Source organism: Netta rufina (assembly GCF_964035555.1).
Source record: "Netta rufina genome assembly, chromosome: 22".
In the NCBI taxonomy this organism is placed as follows: domain Eukaryota; kingdom Metazoa; phylum Chordata; class Aves; order Anseriformes; family Anatidae; genus Netta; species Netta rufina.
In genome coordinates, this window is record NC_140146.1 from 7848177 (window position 1) to 7871615 (window position 23439).

At 58.6% G+C, this 23439-nt stretch overlaps 1 protein-coding gene across 1 annotated transcript in view; it reads right to left on the minus strand.

Annotated features, from left to right (window-relative positions):
- Positions 1-20012, minus strand: part of AJAP1 (adherens junctions associated protein 1) — a gene marked incomplete at both ends in the record, with an annotated part of 36665 nt that extends 16653 nt beyond the window's left edge. Inside the window, 2 exons of the mRNA XM_084300252.1 lie at positions 402-1003; positions 19984-20012. Of these exons, the coding sequence (XP_084156378.1) occupies positions 402-1003; positions 19984-20012 (631 nt within the window). The remainder of the gene's footprint in view (positions 1-401; positions 1004-19983) is intronic.
- Positions 20013-23439: the final 3427 nt, after the last annotated feature.

Consider the following 23439-nt stretch of genomic DNA (forward strand, 5'->3'; position numbering starts at 1 on the left):
GCCACGACACCCCCGTGTCAGGATCCCCTGGCTCTGGATCTGCCATCCCCTGTGAGACTTTGCCATGCACCAGGGCTCGGTCGTGCCGCTCAGCACTGCATCCAGACCCCAGTATTGCCTCCGCTACCCAGGGCTGTTTCAGGATGGATCCAGAGCAGAGCGCAGCACCCAAGCCGTGATGCACGCCAAGCCTCTGGCACATGCAGAGGAGCCAGGACAGATGGACAAACCACCCCAACTGGCCAGACAAACCACCCCAAATGGCCAGAAAAACCACCCCAATCGGCCAGAGAACACTGTTGATCCCTCTCCGGGGTCAGGCATCCCCTGGCACAGTGGCACAGCACAGCACACCCCTCCCCATGGAACAACGGGCACTCTGCTCGGTCCCCGGACAGTACCTGAGGTGTCTCCCAGGCCACGGGGCGGGCGGGCGTCCTTGCCTCCGCTGCTGTGGCCGGCGGCTGGCTCGGCGGTGCTGGGGCGGCCGGGGCTGCCTCGGGGCACCTCGCCACCGGGCGTGGGAGCCGGGCTGCTGGGGGGCGGCGCGGCGGCAGCGGTGGTGGCAGCAGCGGTGGTGGCAGCGGTGGTGGTGGTAGTGGCGGCGGTGGTGGTGGCGGCGGTGGTGGTGGTGAAGGCGCCGGGCAGCGTGCTGCTCTCCAGGGAGTCCTCCTCGCCCGTGGGGCCCCAAACGATGACCTCGGGCAGCGCCGTGGGCCGCCCGTCCCGGGGGGCGAAGCCGCGGCCCCGCAGCTGCCTCCTGGCGCGGGGAAGGGGGACGGGGGGTGGCCGGCGGGAGCGGGGGGCGCAGGGCCAGGGGGGGACGGGGCGCCGCGGCTCCTCGGTGCCGCCCATGCCCCACAGCGCGCCGCGGGGCAGTCTGTGCCGGTGCGCTGGCCGCGGCGAGAGCCGGACCCCGACGGGCTCACAGCTGGCGAGGTCCATGGCGAGGTGGAACATGGCTATCAACATCCAAGCATGGCTTCCTAGCGGGCAACCTGACCTGCGGACAGACAGTGGAGAGTGTTAGAGAGAGGAAGAGCACGGCAGGCACAACAGATGGCTTTCTGCAACCCCCTTCCCAAGGTGGGGAGCGAAACCCTGCAGCCCAGCCACGTCCAACCTGGTGACACCCCCCAGCCCCATCAGCGCTGCGAGGGGACGCTGCCACCCCCTCGTGCTCCAGGCAGCGCTCTCCCAACAGCAATGCGGGATGCCCCAGTCACCCGCTCCCCTTCTCACTGCCAAAGCGGGACGGCTCAGATCCCGAGAGCTACGCGAAAGGCACGGCTGCAGCAGGGAGAGCAGCCATGGATGGACGTCCTTCCATCCCCGACACTGAGCAGCCATCGAGCTGGCCTAGGGGACATTTCCGCCCCTCATTTCAGGGCTTTGAGGTGCACAAGAAGCTCAGGTGAGGTGGGAGGAGGTGGAGGACATGTGTGTGCACCGCAGCCTGCATTTGATTGCACAGAGCTCAGGAACCCACTGGCACGAGCAGCAGCCGCGCCGCGCCGGCACCGAGCGCCGGATGCGATCTCGCCTCGTGCGAGCCCACGGCAGGCGGCGGCGGCGCTAACCAGTCAATGAGTTAGTGAGGGAGAGCGCACGAACGCTCGCTTCTGCGTGTGTAACCCACTTCTTATTAATCAGGTCGCTGTGACTCAAAAGGAGCAGCGATTCCCCGGGCGCGGGGAGGGCTGGGTGTGCGCCTGCCGCGCGGGATGCGCCCGCGCTGCTCCTTCCCCTGGCGAAGCCCCCGGCGCGGCAGGGAACGACAGGCAGCCCGCTTCGCTGCGCTCCTCGTGGATAAACGGAATCGCTGGAAATCGCACTGAACTGTCAGCAGGTTAATTATTTTAAATTTTGCTTTGATGTAAAGTGCCACCATTATTTCATGTCAAACCTCTCTTTCCTTCTCGGTTATATCTTACCGTGAGAAGCGCTGCTCTAGCTCGTGCCTTCCCCTGTGATGCTATTTCACGTGAAGCGCAGTGTTTCATGGAAGGAAAACGCCTGAGATATGCAGGGCTTTTTGCTTTTTCAGAAAATAAAATAAACTAATAGGCCAAAGCCCAAAAATCTTTACTCTGTTTATTCGGCTTTTACACGAGAAAGACTTTTGTCGAACTCAGCAGGAGTTAATGAGAGCTTTATATGGCTAAATAGACTAATCCTCCACAGCACTGTACCCCGTAAAGTCATTGGTAGCACTACAAAATGTGCATCTGGTTGACAGAAGAATTGTATACTCCCTCCGTGCGTGAGCAAATGAAGCCAATGGAGATGACCTGGATACTCTGAGGCGCAGTCTTTTTCTGCTCAAAGCATTTTTCTTTTTTCTTCCTAATTGGCTATTTTTTCAGAGCATAACAGCATTTATTTTGGGGAGGAAAAAGGCGATGCACGGAGAGAGCGCAGAAGGAGAAAGGGAAGAGCCAGCAACAAACAACATAAACCAAAATAGTTCAGGCTGGGGGAGGAAAAATTTCAAGATGTTAAAAAAAAAAAAGGCACACAAAATACATTGTTGGTGCGTTTTTTTAGAGGCCAGCTGGGCCGGGTGCAGCGCCCCACCCAGGCAGCACCATCCCCCCAGGCACGGCTGTGCTGGGGGCACCGAGATCTCTTTGCTCCTGCTGAAACTGCCTCTGCCTTGGGTTCTGCGTGGGGGTTCTCACCCTGAGCTAGCTCCGTGGCCCTGTCCCCGGTGAGATTTTGGGAGCCGAGCCACACGCTAACCCACAGGGCAGAAGTAATCGGATTTGGGCACAAAGAACGTCCCCACGTGCTGCGTGCCGGCAGCTCCGCGGGCAAAGCCGGTGTGCAGCCAGGAGGTCGGGCTTCCTGTGAGAGCATCACACGTGGGATCACCTTAGCAATATTCACAGCCCTGCTGCCACCCCAGCCAGGCTCAATTTCAGCCTCCGCCTAGCTCCTGAAGCAAAATTTCTCCTTGTGAGGAAGGAGGGGTGCCAGGCACCTCCCCAGCACCAGGCGCACCCCGAGCAGCGTGCCCACAGCACCCATGCGCGCACATGCGCACACCAAAACCTCTCCGCTGCCGGGCTGCTCCTCCAGGAGAAAGCAGTGCAAATGATGCACTTTTATTAATAGCCACTGAATGAGGAGAAGGAAAATGAAACCAGCCCAAACTCGGTTGTCGCTGAATCCCAGCTGTTGTCTTTTAGCTTCTCAAAGACAAAATACCGGTCCTCAGTACTTGGGATTGGCAGCTCCCAGAGGAAAGCAGATTTTTCCCCTCATCCCATTTCCTCCTGCTTGCTCATGACATTCTCAAGTCGCAGCAGCGGTGGCACAGCCCCAGCACTCCGCGGCACCACGGCTGGCTCTGGCCAGCCCTCAGCTCGTGGGGCTTGGCTCCAGCGCGGGCTGTGCCCGAGCACCCCGGGGCTGCTCCCTGCAGCGTGGGGAGGACGCGGGGAAGATGCAGCACACGGCCTCTGCCTCTGAGAGGGTCACGCAGAAACCCCGCACCCAAGCACGATGCCACCAGGTGATGCCCAAAGGCGGGGGTGTCCCTCGCTCCTGGCATCGCTCCCCAGGCTTGGTCTGGCCCCCAAGCCTCTGGTGATGGGCAGGGACATCCAGGGCTCCTCTGGGGCAGCGTGAGGCTGTCCCCGGCAGCACCCCAAGGGTGGTGGGGTCACCTGCCTGCCGCAGCCCTTGGGGCGATGCCAGCCATGGCCTCGGCTGCCCGCTGGCTGGCACGGCCCCAGGCACGGCTCCTGAGGGGGGCTGCCAGTCTGGTCAGCTCACAGCAATCGTGTGTGGCACGCGATCTTCTGAGGGCTTTGCAACGACGGAGGAGAGAAAGTGTCCTTCAGCACAAACAGCAGCGAGTGGGAGTCGGCGTCGTCCAGGCAACGCAGCGCGGTGCGCGCAGAGCGGCGCTGGGGATGCGGCAGCGAGCGGTCCCATGGCTCCAGTGGGAGCAGCCCCCGTCCCCCGACCAGGCTGGGGGCTGCAGCTCGCTCCTCCCATATCCCCCAGCCCCAACCCAGCCTCCTGCCAGCGCTGAAGGTGACAGAAGTGTCCCACAGGGCAGCCTGGGGACGTATCCATCTCAGAGTCCTGCCTGGCCCCGGTAACAGGGTGTCCAAAGCCAGGGCTATCCTGCAGGAGCCCGATGCTCCCAGGATGCTGCCCCCAGGGACCCCCTGTGCTCACCCACCCCAAGCCGGGTGTAAGCCCCTGCTCGGCTCTCAGGAGCCGCGAGCAGAAAGTCGCTGCTGGTCGCAGGCGGCTGAGAGCAACTCGCTGCTGGCGCAGCTATTCCGAGGCACGGCCCTCGGAGGACTTACGATCTTTGCTGATGCATCAAATGGCACAAATCCTCCTCCGACTGCACGCCCTGCATCTCGCCAGGCGGAAAGCAGAGGGCAGAGGAACAATAACTGCTCGCAGCACCCGCAGGAACTGACTGCTATGTGTGCTGACGGCTGCGGCACCGCGACCTGCACAGGGACCGGCGGGGTCCCTTACACCGCTCACCGCATCCTCGGGAGCCCGGGGCTTTGACTATCCACAACCCCCTCCCTCACCCTCTATGATTTTCCTCATTGCAAAGAAACTAGGGAAAAGCGTGGGTGATTTTCTCCTTTCCCTTCTTGGAGGTGAATGAGAGCGTTATCCTGAAACGTCCTTCAAACTCCAGGGAAAGTTCAACAAAACTTGGCAAGGCAGTTCGGCAAAGAAAAGAGCAGCGGAGAGATTTGAAACCACAGAATCCCTTCTTTGCCTCCTCGCCCAGGAGCCTTTGTTCCCCTGCACCACAAATCCGCTCCCGTGGCTTAATGGATGGTGAGCAGGCCGTATTTTCACGCAGTAAGAGAAACTCCTACAAATATTTACACGCGCTTAACGGCGAGTACAGGAGCGGCTGACTGAATTCAATGAAACCGCTCCGATAATTACAGTGATTGCACGCGGGGCCTGCGGGGACCATTGACCACCACCGCAGCACCCAGCCGAGCTCTGCCCCCGCAGACCCGCTGGGGGCCCCGCAGCTTCAGGAGGAGAAGGGGAGAAGGAGGCAGGCGTTCCCGTGCTTTGTAATTAGTTGTGAAATTACTGGTGTCGGTACGTCGGAGGCAAAACTTGGGTTAAACACTCCAACGATTACATGCCTGTTATGCGGATTTTAATTAGGTTTCCTTGCAGCTCGGCAGCGCAGGAGGTGTGGTGGGGGGGTCCTGGGGGAGGTGGGCTCCATGGGCACATGGGAAAGCACGGGGGCTTTCTGAGCCCTCATCCCCAGGGCATTGATGGCACTGGGACGAGCAGAAGGAGGTGAAGTGCCGGTTTCTCCTGAGCATCGTGCCCAGCAGACGACCACCCACAAGCTTGGAGGGGCAAGGGGGTGCGAGCCCCTCTGGGACACGCAGGATTTCATCCCGGCACGCTCCTCTCCATGCAGCATCCCCATTTCCAGAAGGGCGATTCTCCCCCACAGCCCCCAAATCAGCCCCGCACCGCCCCAGCAGCCCAGAGGACAGGTTCTCCAGAGCAAGTGAAATGGGACCGTTAGCCAGAGCTTAATTTCCTGGCAGAAAGAAAAACACACAAATATTTAGTCATTTGTTTTCCTTCCCTTTTCCCCTGCTCTTTTAGAAAGGGACAACTCAGACGCCAACAACTAACACCGAGATGAAATCCCTCAGCTGGGGGCACAGCAAGGAGGGGGAGAAACCAGCAGGTTCTGCACTTTGAGCTGAGCTCAGGACAGCCTCACTCCCACATTGCAGACCCCAGCCCCAAGCACTGCAGCCCAGGCATCACCCAGAGCATCCAGACGAGCCTCACCCCTCTGCTTTTGGACCTGGGGCTGGTGCCAGGTTTGGCGCTGTTTTGGGGCACCTGGGCTCCTGCCCCCACCAGGGAAGTTTGTTCCTTCCCGGCTGGCTGTCTCCAAGCCCAGCCTGGCAGAAGAGCCCAAATCCCGTGCTTGTGGGGATTTTCTCTCTTTCACCTCCAACGACTTTGCTGAGCACCTTGGGAGCAGAGATTGGCTCCGTTTTCAAGGTGACGGCGCTACCGGCGTGGAAGGTGCTGAGAGCATTCCTTACAGCCCCACTGCCTGCCCTGCGTGATGCTTTCTCCCCAGCACGAAAATCCCTTTGTAAATCCTCTCAGATGCAGCCATTTGCTTTGAAGGGCAGGGGAGCAGGCACTTCAGAGGCAGATTAATTCGAGGGGGCACAGGGCTCTGATCTCGCTGCGCCCTCGTGCTGGGAACGTTGTGCCGGGGACACTGGGGAGCCTCCTCCTGGGGCTCTTCCCATCAGCTCCTGCCCGTGGGGCACACCAAGGCTGTCCCCAGCCCCTTCTGAAGCTTCATTTACAGCCAGAAGTGCTGAGCATTTTGTGAACTGAGCACACGCAAGAGAAGTGCTTTGCTCATTCGTATTCCCAGAGTGTGGACGAACCTCAAGCCCAGCACCTCTCTGTCCTGCCATTGCCACCTCTGTTCCCAGGCCTCCCTCACAAATACCTGAAATAGGGGGCTGGCAGATCCGGTCCCAAACTCCCCTCGAGCCCCTTCCCAGCTGTGAAAGCCAAACTGCTGCTGCTCAGAGACCCGCAGGGACACCTCTCCCCAGGGACTGCCGGCGTGCAGAGGCCGAGGCTCTCAGAACACCTTTACATGTGCCCAGCCCATATGGGTGCCAAGCATTAATTACTTTGATGTTTCCAAACCAGTACAGAGCAGGGAGGGGTGAGGTGCTGCTTTCTGGATGACGAAGCTGTACGCAGCAGCACAGCAGTCTCCAAACACGTTATGGAGTTTGGACAGAAATGTGTGTGAAAAACAAGGCACATAAAGGACGATGAGAGCAGGCAGGATAACCAGAGTAACCCCTCCTTTCTGTGCCCTCCGTGCACGTTATTTTGCATTTCTATCTGCAGAGACAGCCTGGCACGAGCGCCCCAAGGGCAGAGAGGGCTGCAGCAGCACGAGGCCCAGCGATGTGATGGGGTGCACTGCCTCGGGCCTGGGGGACGGGGTGCCCGGGCACCCCTATGGCTCGGTGCCACCTTGACCTTGCCATTTCTCCTGCCTGCTGGCTGTGGGGTGTCAGCACTGCCCCTGGTGACAGCCGGGTCTTTCCCAAGAAGCTGCCACTGGGGCACGGGGCGGGGGCTGTGGTTGTGCTGTCCCAAAGCCCCTGAAGCCCAGCGCTGCGGGGAGGCTGCTTCAGAAATCAGCCGCTGCCAGCTCCTGGTGCCAATCACGGTGTGGGAGGGGAAGGCAGGGAGAGCCGGCGCGGCTGGTGAACAGGAGGAGGAACACGATGGGAAGGGAAAACATCTCGTACTGCTCCAAGGCGAAATGTTTTTAGGCTGCCTCCATTCCCTTGCCCTTTCTCTTCAGGTGCCACCTGACATCCTTGGGTCCTGCAGCAAGGGCACAGCCACACGGGGACAAAACCCCCCTGCGGGTCTGCAGCTCCCGGGCATGCTGGGGACATCCTGGTCCCACTGACCCTCCGGGGACCGGGACCCCTGCACCGCTGGTCCCGCGGGTGGGAGGTGGGTTAATCCAGCAGCTGCAAACCCAGGCTACGTGCTGCACGCCTGGAAATCCCTGAATTTGGTCATCTGTCAAAGCAATTAACTAGGATCAGGGCCACAGAGTGGCTTTGACAAATTGCAAAATACAAACTGTCAGCAGCTTGCAAGCCATTTGCAAATAACCCATTTCACTGAAGCCTCAAAAGACTCACTCGAGTGTGAATCTATAGGGCAGCAAGGCAGAGGTGCTGATTTGCATCCCTTTCATAAGGTACTTGTTTTCTCTCCAAAAACGGCCCCTTTCTCCCATGACTGTGGAGACACTTCACAGGCAGCCGTAAATGCAGAATAGGCTGATTTTAATGCAGAATTATACAAATGGAACCATTCTTCCATTTCATGCCTCATGTTAGGTAATGTATTGGTGTTGCACAGGGAATCAAGGTTATGTCCTTGTTTTGATGATTTACGAACTGAGCATTTTACATCTCCAAACAGCAAGCACTACAGAGACAAAAATATTCCCACGACCGCCGGGAGGACGAGCAGGAGATGTGACGGGGCGATACTGGCTCGTCCCAGGCAAGGTGCAGCACCCTCGTGGCACGGACCCGGGCGCCTGGCTCCAGAAGGAGTCTTTGCCAGCACAGCTCTGCATCCCACATGGGTGTTCAGGTCCCCACACGTTACAGGAATGTTTAGAAGTCCCTGGTTTTACGTGGAAACAATGCTGCTTTATCTCGGAGGGGGACATCCCTGGTTCTGTGCGCGATGCTCCCTGCAGCGCGCCGACTGTCCTTTGTCGGGGAGCTACGGCTCCAAGCCATTGCCATGGAAATAGAGGAGTGCCATTGCACTCCAGGGCTGAACAGCCCCTCGGATGGGCTGGGGGGAGGAAAGCAGCAAATTCCCATGCGTGGGCAGATGGCAAGACACGTGTGGGCTCAGCACCATCAGGGCTCCACTGAGCGCCTGCACCCAGCACCGACAGGAGCAGCTCCCTGCCCTGCTGTGCTCCTGGGCAAAGCCTGGACATCGCTGTGAACCCAGCTCTGCCCAGCCTGGCCGAGCTGGGAACGCGTTGTCTGGAGCCCCAAATCCCTCCAAGTTAATTACAAATTTAGGAAAACATAGCTGCCAAGGTCTTTAAAGCTGGGCCTGGGAATTAAGGCACGGGAGCTGACATACAGTAGCACCTAGGTAAATTAAACGTGCCACATCACTACCTATTCATATTACAGAACTGAGCTTCAGGATTACATACTAATAAAAGTGGCATTTAAAACAATTCCTAAGTTCCTTCCCTCTCCCCTCTCCCCACAAGTAATTAAACTGACAACACTTCGTGCGGTGGAAGAGAGGGGATTTATTACAGAAGAAAATTAGCAGGGGGTGAAGCACACCGAATTCCCACCGCCAGGCTCTCGCAGCCAGGCAGACAGCACGTGCCTGCTGGAAACGGGGCAGGACTGGAGAAGGAGCAGCCCTGGTGCTTGGGTGCACGTGCCCCCAAGGAGTGATGTGTGTGCAGGGCAAAGGCTGCATGCCCCTGGCGGTGCCAGGACACCCAGGGGAGCCCCAGGCACCCAACCATGCAGGGGAACAGCAGCATGCCCCAAACCCAGGCCTGTGTGGGTTTCAACCCCCATTTTCAAACATTTTGATGCATGCTGACAAGATGCAGGGTGCCCCGCACCCAGCACCGGGGGGCAGGAGCGCAGCCGGCACGGGGAGCCCCCAGCAGGGCTGGCACGGGGGTAGCAAACACCACCAAAGATCCCCGGCAGAGCCTGACTGGCTCTGACAAGGACACAGCAGCTGTTATAGGCTGTTCTACCCGGCAGTGTGGGATTATTTCAGATAGGATTTGAAAAGCACTGGGGGCGGGCGGGGGAGAAGCCCGGGAAGCCAGCATGTGCCTTCAGGCAGAGAAACGTCTTCAGCAAGTTTCCGTGTAAAACCTGAGCTCCGCTATTCACCTGCTGCTGCTCTGACAAGCATCCTGCAGCTGACAGAAAAACAACCGACACGCAGGCTGCAGCCCTGGCGAGAGGCAGAGGCCACGGCTTCAGCTGGCAAACACCACGAGGCCAGGAGAGGGGCTCCCACGGAGCCCCCCAGGGAGCTGCTCTGCTCCGAGCAGCTCGGAGCATCAGTGCTGAGGTCACGGGCACTGAGACCTAACCCCAGCAGGACCTGGCACTGCCCCGTGTGTGCTGCTACAGCAGCGAGGAGCAGGCTTGCGTGAAGCCAGGAGAAGCAGAGCCTGGAGGCGAGCTGCGCACGACCTCGCCTGCTTCAGCATCCCTCGGTGCCCGCTCCGCAGGTGTGGATGCAGCAGCAGCTCAGGTACCAGGGAGCGTCCAGCCCGGCAGATAAAGCACAGGGAAAGGTCCCTGGCTGCTGCCGGCCCTTGGAAGGTGCACGTACAGCAACGAGGGAACAAACTGGCACAGGCAGCGCCCGGGATCTGCAACCCGCAAACTCTGCCAGCGCCTCTGCCAACGCAGCCTCGAACACTGCGCGCATTTAGCGCGGCGGGGCCGGACAGTAGGGCATTTCATCAAACTGTCTGCAGTAACACTCGCCGTCTGTCCCGCCTGGACAAAGGGGTGCTGTGAGAGCTGCCTTTCCAAGCTAAAACCTGCACCTGTCTCCCCATTTATTTCACTCTCCCCCCAGGATTTTGCACCAGCGCTGGCTATCAGGCAGAAGCAAGAGCTCCAGCTCAGACACAACCTGCTGGAAAGTTTCTCCCAATGCCACCTCCAAATCCACCCAAAATCCTGTAGAAGAGTCACAGGCTCAAGCCTGATTCTTCAGGAAAAATACAAATCCATAAAACCAAGGAAATTAGCTCTTCTTTATTGTGCCTTCCCATCTAACACGGCTTGTACTCCCATGTCCAGATCCAGCCCTGGGTAACCCAAGGACAGGACTTCTCCTTTTAGCCCCAGCTTGGTGCTGGGGTGCCCAGCACTGGCTGGCCCACGTGGCCCCACGTCACCGCTCCTCGGTTACAAAATGGTGCTGCCAAAAGGAAGGGACAGCGACACGTGTACGAGAGCAGTAAACCCGGCGGCTTAGAGATTATCCCTAATGCTGTGAAGAATAAATAAGGACAGCAGAGTTCAGCTGCGGGTCCGGTCCCACCGACCAGACCCCGGCACGGGAAGGAGGGTGAGAGCCCAGAGCCCCCCATGCCCCAGTGCCATGCTCCTCCAGCCCCCGGAGCTGCCAGGACGGGTCCATCAGCTTCACATGGGAACGTGCATTTCCCCCCCAGCCATAAACGAAGAACGAGGTCATTCCCTGCTTCATTCACGAGTTTTCTTCCTTTTCCACACGTTTCTCCCCTGCAGAATCGATCCACGAACAAAGCAGTTTATCCAGGGAGCGATCAGGCCTTTTAGTCCAACAAAATAAAGGCATCGGCGTGGAAAATCCGGACGTAAACCCTGAGCCCTGCAGGGGAGGCAGGAGCTGGGGTTTCCCCGGTGGCAGGAGGTGGCTCTGAGCTGACCCCACAAACTCTGCAGCAATCCCCGACCCCCAGGGCTGGGGCAGCAATGCTGGGAGGATTCCCTCTCCTCCAGCCCACTCCCATAGAGGTGCAGGGATTTCAGGAGACGGCGATGCCTTCAACCTACCCCATGCCCTCCATGACCCCAGATCCTGCTATGAACTACTTCTTATGGCACTTTTTACTAGCACTTTCTGCCCCATCAACAGCCACAGCCCCTGGTCCCGATGTGCTCTCCCTGACCCCACAGCTCAGGACATCTCCGTGCAGCCCCCAGGGCAGCGAGCGGCTGCTTTTGGGGCCGGGCAGGGGCCAGCACCAGGCTGCAGGGAACCCCGGCTCCCCCGCTAAATAACCGAGCACTTATCTTGTTTTCTAAATTAATGTGCTCAGGCGTGTCATTACAGCGTACGCAGGAAACACTTTGATCTCAAAAAAAAATAAGATAAGTTAGCTCAGTATGCATTAAGTAGCGGCTTAACGAGTTTTAAAACAAAATAATTAAAATGGGTTCATTATACTGTTGTAACACAATACGACTTCACAGGAATGGCGCATCCGAGTTCACAGCTCTGCCCGCCGAGATATCCCAAATAAAGGCAAACATTATCACTGTGAAAAATACCCAAGGAACGGATATCTGCCAGCGGGATTTGTCGGGAAGATCTCCCTGGGTGTCCCACTTCCCCCAGGAAGCCTGAACTGGGCTGCACGGCCAATGCAGTGCTCTATTTAATGGGGTTACTCCCGATTTACACCGCTATATCCAAGAGCCAACCCTGGCTTTCTTCATGGGAACTCCCAGGTGGCCCCGCGAGCCCACGGATGCTCAGTCTATCACGAAAGCCCAGCGGTTGTATGAGCAAATGAACAAAGGGAAAGTGTAAAGAATTCTGAAAGATCCAATAACTGCTACAGCAATGGAGAAGATGAGAGAAATCAAACCGCTAAAAGCAGACAGACAGATAGCTTTTATGGAGCAAGAAATACAATAAAAAATGGAAGAAGCAAAGCACGCTTTGAAAGTATCAAACGTCAATACACAGGCTGGGAGAAAGCAAGAGCAGGATCCACCGGGGCTGTCCTGCTCCGGGCACGGGGGCCGGCACTGTGGGAGCAGGCTCGTGGCTGGACCTGCTCAGTGGAGAAAAGAGAACGGGCTGAAAAGACGGAGAAAAAGCAAAACCAAAATAGAAAGCAAGGAAATAGAAATAGAAAGCGAGAATGAAATCCAGGGCAAAGACTCTTGATCCTTTCATACAGAGGTTTAAATCCCCTTTTAGCACCAAACAATTGCTTTTTTCCACGGAGGAGAGCAGTGCTCCCTGCCACGGCCACCTCGGTGCGCGCACAGCACCTGGCGGAGCAGCAGCAGGAGCAGCAGCAGGAGCAGCAGCAGGAGCAGCAGCGCGATCCTGCAGGATAAAGGTGAACATGAGTCACCAGCGGCACTTCTCCAGCGAGCGCCGAGGAAACACTGCGCTGTTTGTGGGCACACACCCTCCGGAGGCTAATTGCCAGTGAGTCAGATATCACTGTGCTTTGCATCTCATTAAAAAAAAAAAATAAAAAATCCCCTTTGCAAGAGAGATTAAACTTTCCAAAGCATTATCTCCAGAGGAGATGAAGGTCCCAGCCAGGCAGATCAGCAATGACAAGGAGATTTTTCTCACCCCTTGCTGCTGTCTGTAACCCTCTGCGATGCACTCCATCTCCTGTGGCATCTCGGCTTTCTGCAGAAGAGCAGAAAGGTGGCCCCTGCCCGTGCCCACCCCAGGTCACCCAGAAACCCCCTGTTTGCTGCATACGGTGCTGCTGATGTCCTTGTGGGAGCAGGACAGAAACTCCAGCAGAAACACTTCTCTTCATTACAAAAAAAAAAAAAAAAAAAAAAAAAGAGAAAAAAGATGAAACTCATCCCTCAGCATCAACACTCAGAAGAGCAACCTCGGCCAAAAGTTATTCACACCTGAAGACAGAGAGGATTAATTAGCAGCGTGCAGCAACAGCCTGAGCTGGTGCCAGCACATCTGTGTGCCAACAGTCCTGCGTGCTGGGCTGGGACCGCCAAGGGACCACGTCCCCCCCGGGGGGCTGCACGGTCCCATCCTACACAGGGCATCCTGGGCACAGCGCCCGCAAGGAACCGCCTGCAAGAAGCGGCTCCATCCTCTGCCACCAAAATGAGCAGCACTTACTTTGCCAGCGAACATGTCACTTTGACACAGCGAGTTCTGCATATTTCGCTTGAGAGGATGCGAAAGGAGTAGAGAGCCTCTTACAGAACCGGGAAACAAGATGATGAATAACGTCCCTGCTCTTCCCAGAGAAAACTTAATAAGGAAGCGCACGGAAGGCAACTACTTGTGGGGAACGAGTTTATTCTTCTTGGAAGCTCTTTTGAAAATCACGCACGCCAACGTCTGGGATTGTAATGCTCTCTTTGTTTAATGCAAAGCCACTCCAGGCTCGGCTGGAGCTCGAGACGCGCCGAGCTGCTCCTCCGAGGCCCCTCTGCAGGGGAAGGAGCAGAGCCTGGCGAGGGTCAAGGCACAAGTGGGAACACGGCCACGTGCTGCTGGTCCCCAGCATCAATCACCGACGTTTCATTGGGTACTTAAGTAGATGTCCTAATCCACGGCAATTAACTAACGCTTCATTACTGCAGACGGAGCAAAGAGATGCTACCGCAGCCCCAGGAGCGCGGCTGGGGTCACGCACAGGACCACGGCAATTAGGGAAACACACCCCAGGGGGACACAATGCGAGCTGTGGGCTCGGCTGTGGGGCCAGCCCAGCCCCGGGGGACCCCACACTTCCCCCCCAGCCTGGCTGCTTCCATGATCCAAGCAAAACTCGCTCCAGCGCCAACATAAATCTGCACTGCTTGCTCTCAAGAGCCCTGAGTGTCGTCTTGCGAGCGACAATCCATCAGCTCTCCCCCACCGCCCAACAATAGCTTTATGTACAGCTCGGAAGCCACCATTATGCTATTCACATTCCCTATTTATGGAGCTGTAAAGCACTGCTGAGCATTTATCATGGAGATCTCCGCCCGAACATCCTGGGGTGTTGCAGAAAGGGACGCACAGTCAGCCTGATTGCTGAAAGACTGTACCCAAACTGCAAACCCACACTCCTGCCTGAACCAAGTGCAGGCACCAGCAGGGGCTCTGCTGCTCTGGGCCACGTCCCGAGGCAGCCTCTCACCTCCACCACCCGGGGACCTGTGCCAACAGGCTCCTTCCCAGTGCTCCCACGTCAGGGCACACGCACTCTGCCTGCTCTGGTTGTTCCCTCTCAAAGGTCCCCGCCTGTGTTTCTCCTGCAGGTCACACTCCCTTTGCAGAACCGTGTTACCGCTCCCTGACTACATGTTGTTCTCGAAGCAGCTTTTACTCAGCCTTTATTTGGAGCGATAAACTCGGAGCTCCGTGGGATTTGCAACGCTGCCGCCCCCGTTCAGCAGAAGGAAGGCTCCCCGCGCCCCACGTGCTGCCACCCGCGGCAGCAGCGCCTTGTCCCCTGCCACCCCAGCCTGGAGCTAGGGGCAGGTCCACGGCAGGGGCTCTGCTCTCTTCGCTGCCAGCCCTTTGCTTCGTTAGGAAAGGGCAAATTGTTCTCATTACCCACTCCAGCCAGGGTCCCCCTGACACAGCTCCAAGGAATGACCCCGACTCCCCAGGGCTCAGCGAACGGCCGAGTGCTGCTGGAGTCACCGTGAGGACCCACGCTGGCAGTGCCGCTTGCCAGGATGCCCCAGCAGCTACGGCAGCACAAATACGGCTCTGGGGCTGTGGCACTGCTTGTGAGAAACCAGAGATACGAGCAAGACCTTTGGAGGGAACTCAAGCACGAGGCGCTGCATGCTGTGCCTCCCCCCATACGTTATTTCCCAGTCACGTTGAGACATTTCCCACATCAGAGCTGGAAGCAGCGACTCCTGTGAGCGACGAGCTTCATTTCATGTTTCCTCACTGCAGTCCATGTACCTTCTCCCCCGCAGCTAGCGAAGGCGGAGGGCACAGGGCCGTGCTCCTCGGGGCCAGGCGGTGCCTGGAGGGTGCTTATTTCCATGCAACTGCGCATCCATCTCCAGCCAAGCCAGATTTCTTCTCCTTTTATTGCTGTTGCTTGGTACCAGAAAGGCTGAATCACTCAGCAGCGCTGAGGAAGCGCCGGAGAAGTGCCGCATCCTCCTGCGCTCGGGGTTAGTGCCGGAGGCCTCCACCTCCCCCTGCGCTCCGACGGCCGCTCCAAGCAGCCCCGTCCACGGGATGAAGCTCCAAAAATGAAGACGTGCAGGGGGCGAGGGTCTCCAGCAGTGGTGGCTGGAGGGGAGTTGCTGGTAAAACACGGCCACAGGGCTGGGACACACGGGCAGGACGTGGTGACGGTCACTGCCCCAGCACCAGAGCAGGGTGCCAAAGCCCCGCTCGCCATGAACCTACCCGGGAGGCTCCTGTGCCCCCACCCAAGCCCCAGCGTTTGCCTCCCCCCAGCAGACTCCAGGCAGAGATGTCCCAGCTCCACGCTGAGAGGAGGCTTCGGTACGGCCTCGACGGGAGGCAGAGGCTGGGGAAGGAAATCGGTGAAGTAGCAGCGGTTCAGTGCCAGGAAAAACCTCATTTCACGAGGAATCCTCCCAAAACCAAATTAATGCCGAAGGATAAAGGTAGGTAAACCTCCCGCAGTTAAGTTCAGGCCACAGAGGCTCAGTTTAAATCTCCCAGCAGTTCTGATTTAATCAATGCGTTTCGAAGAGAAATTAGATGAAGTACGTCTCCACCACAGGAAATTAGGTGAGCTAGCCGAGTCTGGAGGCGCAGGTCCCGGTAAGAAGAGCCACAGGAAACGTTCCCATCCGCCCTAATTCCACTGTGCGAGAGGCAGTTCGGGTCTGGAGCTGTGTGGTATTCCAGGGAAGGATTCATCCCCATGGAGAGCAGGCATCGGGGTGGGGGCCGAGCAGCAGCACCCAGAGGAGACCCCCGGGTGGGTGCCGGGCCACAAAGCCCCCTCCCAGCATCACCGCCCAGCTTGGGGAAGAAGGGATGTGAAAGCACCAAGGAGATGGGGTCTGCCCTGGGTCACTCCCCATCCTCCCCTGATGCTGCCCAATGCTCTTGGCAGCTCGGAGCTCCCCCGACAGAAGTTTCTGGTCCCAAACTCGAACCACATCGGGCCCGAGGCTCCCCCATCGCGGAGCAACAGCCGGCCATGTGGCACAGCTCCCGCACCCCCAACTCAGCGTATCGATGCCTTCCTCTGCCCTCCCAGTGCTGCCCCTATCAGCTCTGTTTAGAGGCTCAAGCATGCACACATTTTCATAGCGCATCACAGACCTGTCTGAGGTCACACAGTTTATTCACACCCTGCAGAGCTGTGGCACAGCGGCTCCCGCTGCTTGCTGCCGCCCTGCACGCCGGCATCAATACAAATAACCCGTGCTGGGAGGCCTCTCGGATCAGCACGAGGGGAGGCAAGGTAAGCACAAGGTTATCGGGCCACCTGGCGAGCCGGCCCGCACCTCGCTCCACTTTCTGTTTACGCCTTGAAGAGGAGAAGGGCTCCGCTCCTCGCTGCCAGCAGATGACGGTTACATAAAGCGCGCCCCGAGCCGCGGCGCTCAGATGCCGCGAGCAGATGGGCAGCCAGTTCACACATCCCATGGACCCGTATGACAAACGAAGGCATGATCGGCGCTGACGCGGGCGCTGCCTCCCAGGAGGCTGCCGGGGACCGGGGGCAGCAGCGATGCCCCCGCCAACCCCCCCGGGGCCGTCGCCGTGCCCTCGGAGGGCAGCAGTGCCCCGACAGCCGCTCGTGCGCCGAGGCTGCTCGGCGTGGGCACGGCTCCTTTTCCTCCTCGGTGAAATTGCTGCCGGCTCGGAGGTACGAACCGCGGCGTAAAAGCGCAGTTTATTCGAGCATTATGGTGGCCGTTAAGTGTCATAGCCGGCGACACTAGATGAATTCCTGTGGCAATCAATTCGCCCGGGAACAGCCAGCTCAGCCCCTGCGTGGATGCGGGATGAGTAAGGGCTCCTCAGCGGAGGCCATTAACTCCCACTGCTTACTGCTCTCATTACTCCCCAGACTGCAAGCCTTGCATCTTTGACGAGCGGCTGAATCTACATTTGACAGCATGAACTTGATGAGCGAAATTCATGGGAAATATTTGCCTTGGCAGGAGCTATCGGGCCCATAAAGTTTCCTCGGCGCACACGCGCGGGAACGTATGCTTTTAATGAGCCGCTTTGTACAATCAAACAAACTGCAAGCAGGATTTTTACCCTCACTGCAAATCACTGCGGAGCTAAATGCCGTAAGAATCGGGGCATATTGTTTAAAACAGGATATTGGTGGCTACGGGAGGGGAGTCACCAGGCAGAGCTAGCAGACAGCACAGCACAGGGAGCTGTCACTCCGGCACACGCGCAGACGTATGCGCTGACACAGGCACACGCACACACACGGCTGCAGGTGCACGCTCGGTGCCAGCAGCCCCAGACACAGCCCCGACCCCGCAGCCCCACGGGGAACTCGCAGCAGCTTCGAGGGGCAGCGCTGCAAAACCACCCAGCTCCTCACTGCTCTCCCACCCAACCGGTGGAGCTGAAAGTTCCCCTACGAGGTTTGTAGGTGCTGCTTTCCTCAGCTTAGGGTAGCTCAGCTCGTTTGTAGGGTCATGAAATCACCACGGCCCCGGGGCAAAAGGAAGCAGGCTTGGAAGGAGCCCTGGGGCAGGAGCACAGGCACCACCTCCCCGCGCATCCAGCAACTGGAGGCAGAGACTGCACGGGGTGAAACGGGCACCGGAAAGGTCTGCTGCTTCTCTCGGAGCTATTTTTCTGGTAGTCTTCAAGAAAATGAGGGGAAATGACATGGGAAATGTCAGAAATAAAGCCAGAAGCAATTAGAGTTAGAGAGAAGCGAGAGCAGCAGGCAAGGTTAGCAGGAAAGTTATCTCTTATTAAAAATGAAACGCAGAGGGACTGCAAGCTGATGAGGTGGTACAGAGGACAGGCTGGCAGCGAGGATCCAGGGTATGCAGTGAAGAAATTCGTGAGGCAATTCGAGGAGAGAAGCGACCGGAAGGCTCCCATTTTCCTTGCTAAACTCCTCACAAAATAAAAAAGCAGAGGGCGTCCTCTGTTTCTAAGATTACAGCCTTCTGCTGGCTCCAGCCTCGGGAAGCAGCCCTCCAGCTCCGCCGGTCTTTTCATCTTCCACCAAATACATCCAAACTGGGAGGCACCCTGAAAAATGTTTCAGGTGCTTCGCCCAGGAGTAATTCCTAAGGTCACGGCACCACTGCAGGCTCCGCGGAGGCTCCGTCCTTCCCCCGGCACAGCACAGCCTTGCCAGGCGGACGTCTCCGGTGGCAGTGCAGAGCTGCTGGCTCGCCCGGGCCATCAGAGCACAGCCAGAGGGACAAGGCCAGGGCCACGGGCAGCTCGCTCAGCTTGCTGTGCCCACCTGGAACATGCCGCATGGTTGTCAGTCCCCGGGTCTGCATGCGACTGCCCTGACACATCAGAGACAAACCCGAAAGCTACCGAAGACAAAACCCGAGGGCCTCCTGCAGTTCTTCAGCATGGAAGAAAATCTCAGCTCAAGTTTCACCTTCCTTAATCCGACGCTCGAGCCAAGCCACAAAGCCTCCAGCGACTCCGGCGGGCCGTGAAGTGCCCTTCACATCGCCCATGTCCCGATGGCCGCTCCGCAGCACTCAGGGCACCCTGCCCCGCCGGGAGCAGGACTCGTGCCAGTGTCTGCCACGAGCACCTCGGAGCGGGGAGCAGAGCAGCGAGAGGCGGAGAGGGCTGATGGGCTCCCCTAGTTGCTGCTCGGGGTAGGGCTGCTGCCGGTGCTCGCATCCATCCGTCCGCTCATCCCGCAGCCGTGCAGCCCTCTGCGTCCCGCTCCCCGGGGAGCGGCCGTGCGGCCCGATTCTCGTTTTCCTTGTGGTGGGGCCGCTCGCCATGGGACCCCCCTCTGCAGCATGACCCTCTGCACATCCAGAAAGCACAACGCCGTGTGTGAGCCGCTCTCGAGCTCCACAGACGCAGGAGAGGGTCATGGCAGACGGCACTGTCTGACCCGTGCCCCACATCAAGCGCCTAATTGTTCAAAATAGGACTTTAAAAATACAGAATTGGGTTGGGGAGAGAGGAACGTGGTGCACATCGCACAGCAGCATAGTTTTCCGTATCATCTTACTCGTTTGGCACACCGACGCCTTAAACATATCCTACTGAAACTGGTCAAAATAAACAAAAATAGGCATTCCTGCAGCTTTAAGGGCAGACACGCAGAGAGCGGGCAGGGGCCGGGTAACTAGTGTTCTCCAAACACAATACCCCGAAAATAACAAGATTTCAGCTCAGATGACTTCGCAGCGGTAATGAAAATGTGTTACATAACACTTTGCCTCTGTCTCCTCTGCTTTGCAATTCTCGATTAATCTACAAAACACATCCAGCTGTCTGTCTGCGTGCGCACTCTACATGCCCGGGGCGCCCTGCCCGCCCCTCCCGGCCCCTTCCCCCAAAACGCACCTGCCCGGCCGGCCGGGGGGCCCGGCCCGGGAGCTGCCTTTCCTCTGGAGCGTGCAGCGAACAACAGGCGAAGAAAACCCGATCGCGCATCCCAGCCGCCGGGGCGGCCGCGCGGGGCTCGGGAAGGCGGCGGGCGCTTCTCCACCTCTCCCGGGATGAAGGCGCTCGGCTCGCGGCGCTCCCGGCTGCAAGTCGCCGGGCTGCATCGCTCCGTGCCCGCTCCGCCACCCTCCGGAGCAACTTCAGCCTCCAACTCCTCCAGCCCCGCACCGCTCCCGTTCCGCTCCGCTCCGCACCCGCTCGGTGCAGCCCCGCGGGCGGCTCCCCCCGGCCCCCAACCGCGGCCCCCCGGCCCCCTACCTGCTTCCCGGGAGCCGGCGTATCCACATGGTCACGTCTCCCGGCCCGGCCCGGCCCGGCGGGGCTCACCGCCTCAGCTCTCCATCCGTGCGCGCCGCCCCGCGCCCGCGGCGGCGCTCAGCGGCGGGGCAGGCGGCGCCCAGCGGCTGGGGCATGCCCGGGGGCCGCCCCAAGGCCGCGCAGCCCCCGGCGGAGGGGAGGGAGGGCGGCGCTCGGTGCCCGTGCCCCCAAGCCCCCGGGGCGCTCAGCACCGGCGGGGCAGCAGCGCGCCCGCGGAGGCTGCGCGCCCCATGGGCGGCGGGGGAGGCGCGGGGCTCCGGCGGGCGCGGTGCGGTGCGGCTCGGCTTGGCACGGCTCGGAGATGCTCGGCACGGCTCGGAACAGCACAGCACGGTTCAGCACGGCTCGGCACGGCTCCGCGCGCCCGCGTGTGTGCGCGCGCGCCCGCGGGGCGGGGGCGAGGGGGGGGCCGCGGCTTTGGGAAGTTGCGCGGGGAGGAGGCGGGGGCGGAGCGCGGCCCCTGCGCGCCGCGGAGCCGCCGGTGCGGGCTGTGCCCGGGGACGGGGACGGAGCCGCCGCCGCCGCCCGCGGACGGGTCCCGGCCGCCCCCTCCTCTCCATCCCGCCCCCGGCCCCGTTGCCTGCGCACAGAGGTGGCGAAACGCCCCGGCCTCGCCGAGCCTCCGCGGCCCCCGAGCGGGGCGGGTGGATGCGCCGGGACCCCGCGCCGCCTGCCCGGCCCCCGCGGGGGCGGCTGGGGGCGGCTCGGGGGCACCCCGGGGTGCGGGGACCTTCCCGGGACCTTCCCGGAGCGCGCAGGGGGCGCGGGGCGCTCGGCGCTCCCGGAGCCCCCGGGGAGCTGCGGGCGGAGCGGGCTCGGCGCGGCCCCGGGCGGCTCCTGGCGGCCGCCGCAGCTCGGTCCTGCGCCCAAAGTTTGGGCTGCTCCTCCCGAGCCGCCGGAGAACGCCCCGCCAGCGGCAGCCCCGGCGGCCAGCGGCGTCCCGCCGAGCTCCCCTGGGGCTCCCGAGCCGGGACTTGCAGCAGCCGCCGGAGCTCCGCCAGCCGCGAGTTCAGGCTTTTTTTTTTTTTCCTTTTTTTTTTTTTTTCGTGCTCATTTCACGACAATAGGACACGCGCGGATGTGTCAGGAAAGGCTCTGGTTATTTTAGAAGGTGTTTCATCATAGCCCGGTATGTTTTCTGCTTCCAGGGGGTGCTGACAGTAAGGAACGGAATTATTCCTATAGCTAGGATACCGAAAGGAAAGCATCTCTTTGTGGGAGGCAGAAAAAAATAAGCTGCCTTGGATGTTTGCTGTTCAATCGCTGTAATAAATTTTTGCATGAATTTGGCAATGGATTCCACAAAGCTGCCCCGGCTACAGGTGAGAAACAGGATTGCGTTTTGCCGAGTCAGAGTCAATTCCCTTGCAGGAACAAACCTTCAATGCTCCTCAGTGGCAGTGCATGGTGCCAGCGAGGAAAAGGCATTTAAACAGCCACAACTCACTTTGTACAAAGCACTCACGCCAAAAGCAAGGTTAAAGAGAAATGAACGTCTCTCCAAAGCCTTTCTGAGTCTCGAGATTTTTCTGGCTCCGTATAATCCTGTTCTAGAAACACAAATAGCTTCCTTTAAGCAAGCAAGCCAGATTAAAGGTCACTGTTGTCCTTATGACACCTAACAAGTCCCTGCTCATTACGTGTGCTCCCAGTGGATCAGCCGCAGCTGCCTCTGCAAGTGCTGTAGCTCAGCATCCAAATCCCCACATTATTTTGGGTTGGATTCCTGGTCAGAGGGAACCTATTCTGGGGAGGATGAACTCTCAGGAGCTGGCCTGAGGAATAGCTTACCCCGTCAGATTTCAGCTCACAGAGAGGTCTGTTCCCCCAGCAAACACAGTGGAGCCAGGTGTGCAGAGCTGCCCTAAAGCTGGGGTTTGCTTTGTTTTCCTCCAAGCACACTTTGGAGCTGCTTGGGCAGAGGCACACGAAGGTGCTGACTCACCCGGTGGAGCTATGGGGTCGATGGCAGCTATAGGGCAGGGTACAAATCCCACAAACTGGAGCTCAGCCCTGCCCAAACTTCTCATCCCCCCGCAGCCTGCAGGGGGGGAGCCACGAGACACAGCGGTCCTCGTTACATGCAAACCCAGGATTTGGTACATGATGAACTTCATCACTGCAAATTAGCACAGCAAAAACAGCTATCAAAGCACAGCATCCACCAGGGCACAGTCTTTCTGGAGGCTGTGTGTAGCGACTTGAAAGAGAAACCTCAGCTCTAGTGCAAGCCCAGTGACTTTATCATCCATTAAACCTGGCCAACTAACATGAAAGATCTTTATAGAGAAGAAGGGAAGAAGGGGCAATTTTCAGTCTCATAAGAGTCTGTTCTGGAGCCTGAGAGATACTGGAGTGCAGTTAAGTAGAAGACAATCAATTAAGACTTAAATAAACCCAAGTGAGCAAACATTAATGAGAGCTATCTTGTATCTGAAACAAATCCTCTTAACTCATCCCCACTTAAAAAAGTATTGTTTCCCCATTTGTGCCAGGCGCACGGAGCTGGCGTGCCAATTGCACGCTCGTGGGCCCCTCCTGGGGCAGAGCCACGGGCAGGGGGCTCAGGGCCCAGCAGCATAGGGCAGGCTTGGGAAAAGGGGCAAGAAGCCATCAGCCTGTATTTATATGGCTATATGGTATTTATAAACGTTAATATATACATTAGACTTGTAAACATTAATGAGGCAAGCAAACCTTGGTAGGGAAGGGAGCCATGCCCTACCCAACAGCTTTCTCTGGCCCCCAGTCTCTTCTAGAGCTTCTTCCCTCTACCCTTCATCCAAATGGCACCAGCCCCAAGTTCCCAATGGTTTTAAGCCAGAAAAGAAGAGAGATTAAAGGAGAGTTGCGGCTTTCAACAGCACCAAGGCAAGCATGCACACAAAGCATTTCTATATAGGACGTTTTTTGGGCTCAGGGCTGGGTTGAGGTGTTCGAAATGCAAACCTCGTGGGGAGAGGTACCTGGGCAGAGCCGGGCGGCTGGGCCCTGCCAGCGCTGCTCCCCAGGGAGCTGCAGCTGCCCGCACCTCGGGCCAGGCAACACGTGAGGCACTCGGTTCTGCGCCTTCTTAAAATAACAAGCACACAATTTTTAGCGGAGCTTTAAAAGGCAGATTGATGCCAATTGACAATCTTGGCCCTATTTGTCTGGCTCATTTATTCAGCAGCACTGCTGGGGTTGCCTAGCAGTGAATGGATCGGGAGCCGGAGAGAGGCTGCGCGAGGGAGCAGCCCACTTCGGGAGCAGGAAGTGTGAATTATCCCACAATTAAAGTAGGAGGGAAGGAAGTCATTAGCGAATTCATTTGTCTAACTTGTTCTTCTTCGAGTCATCTCACCAAGAGAGGCAAGTTCCTAATGGCTGGAGCCAAGCTCCGAGCGCTGCCAGGCA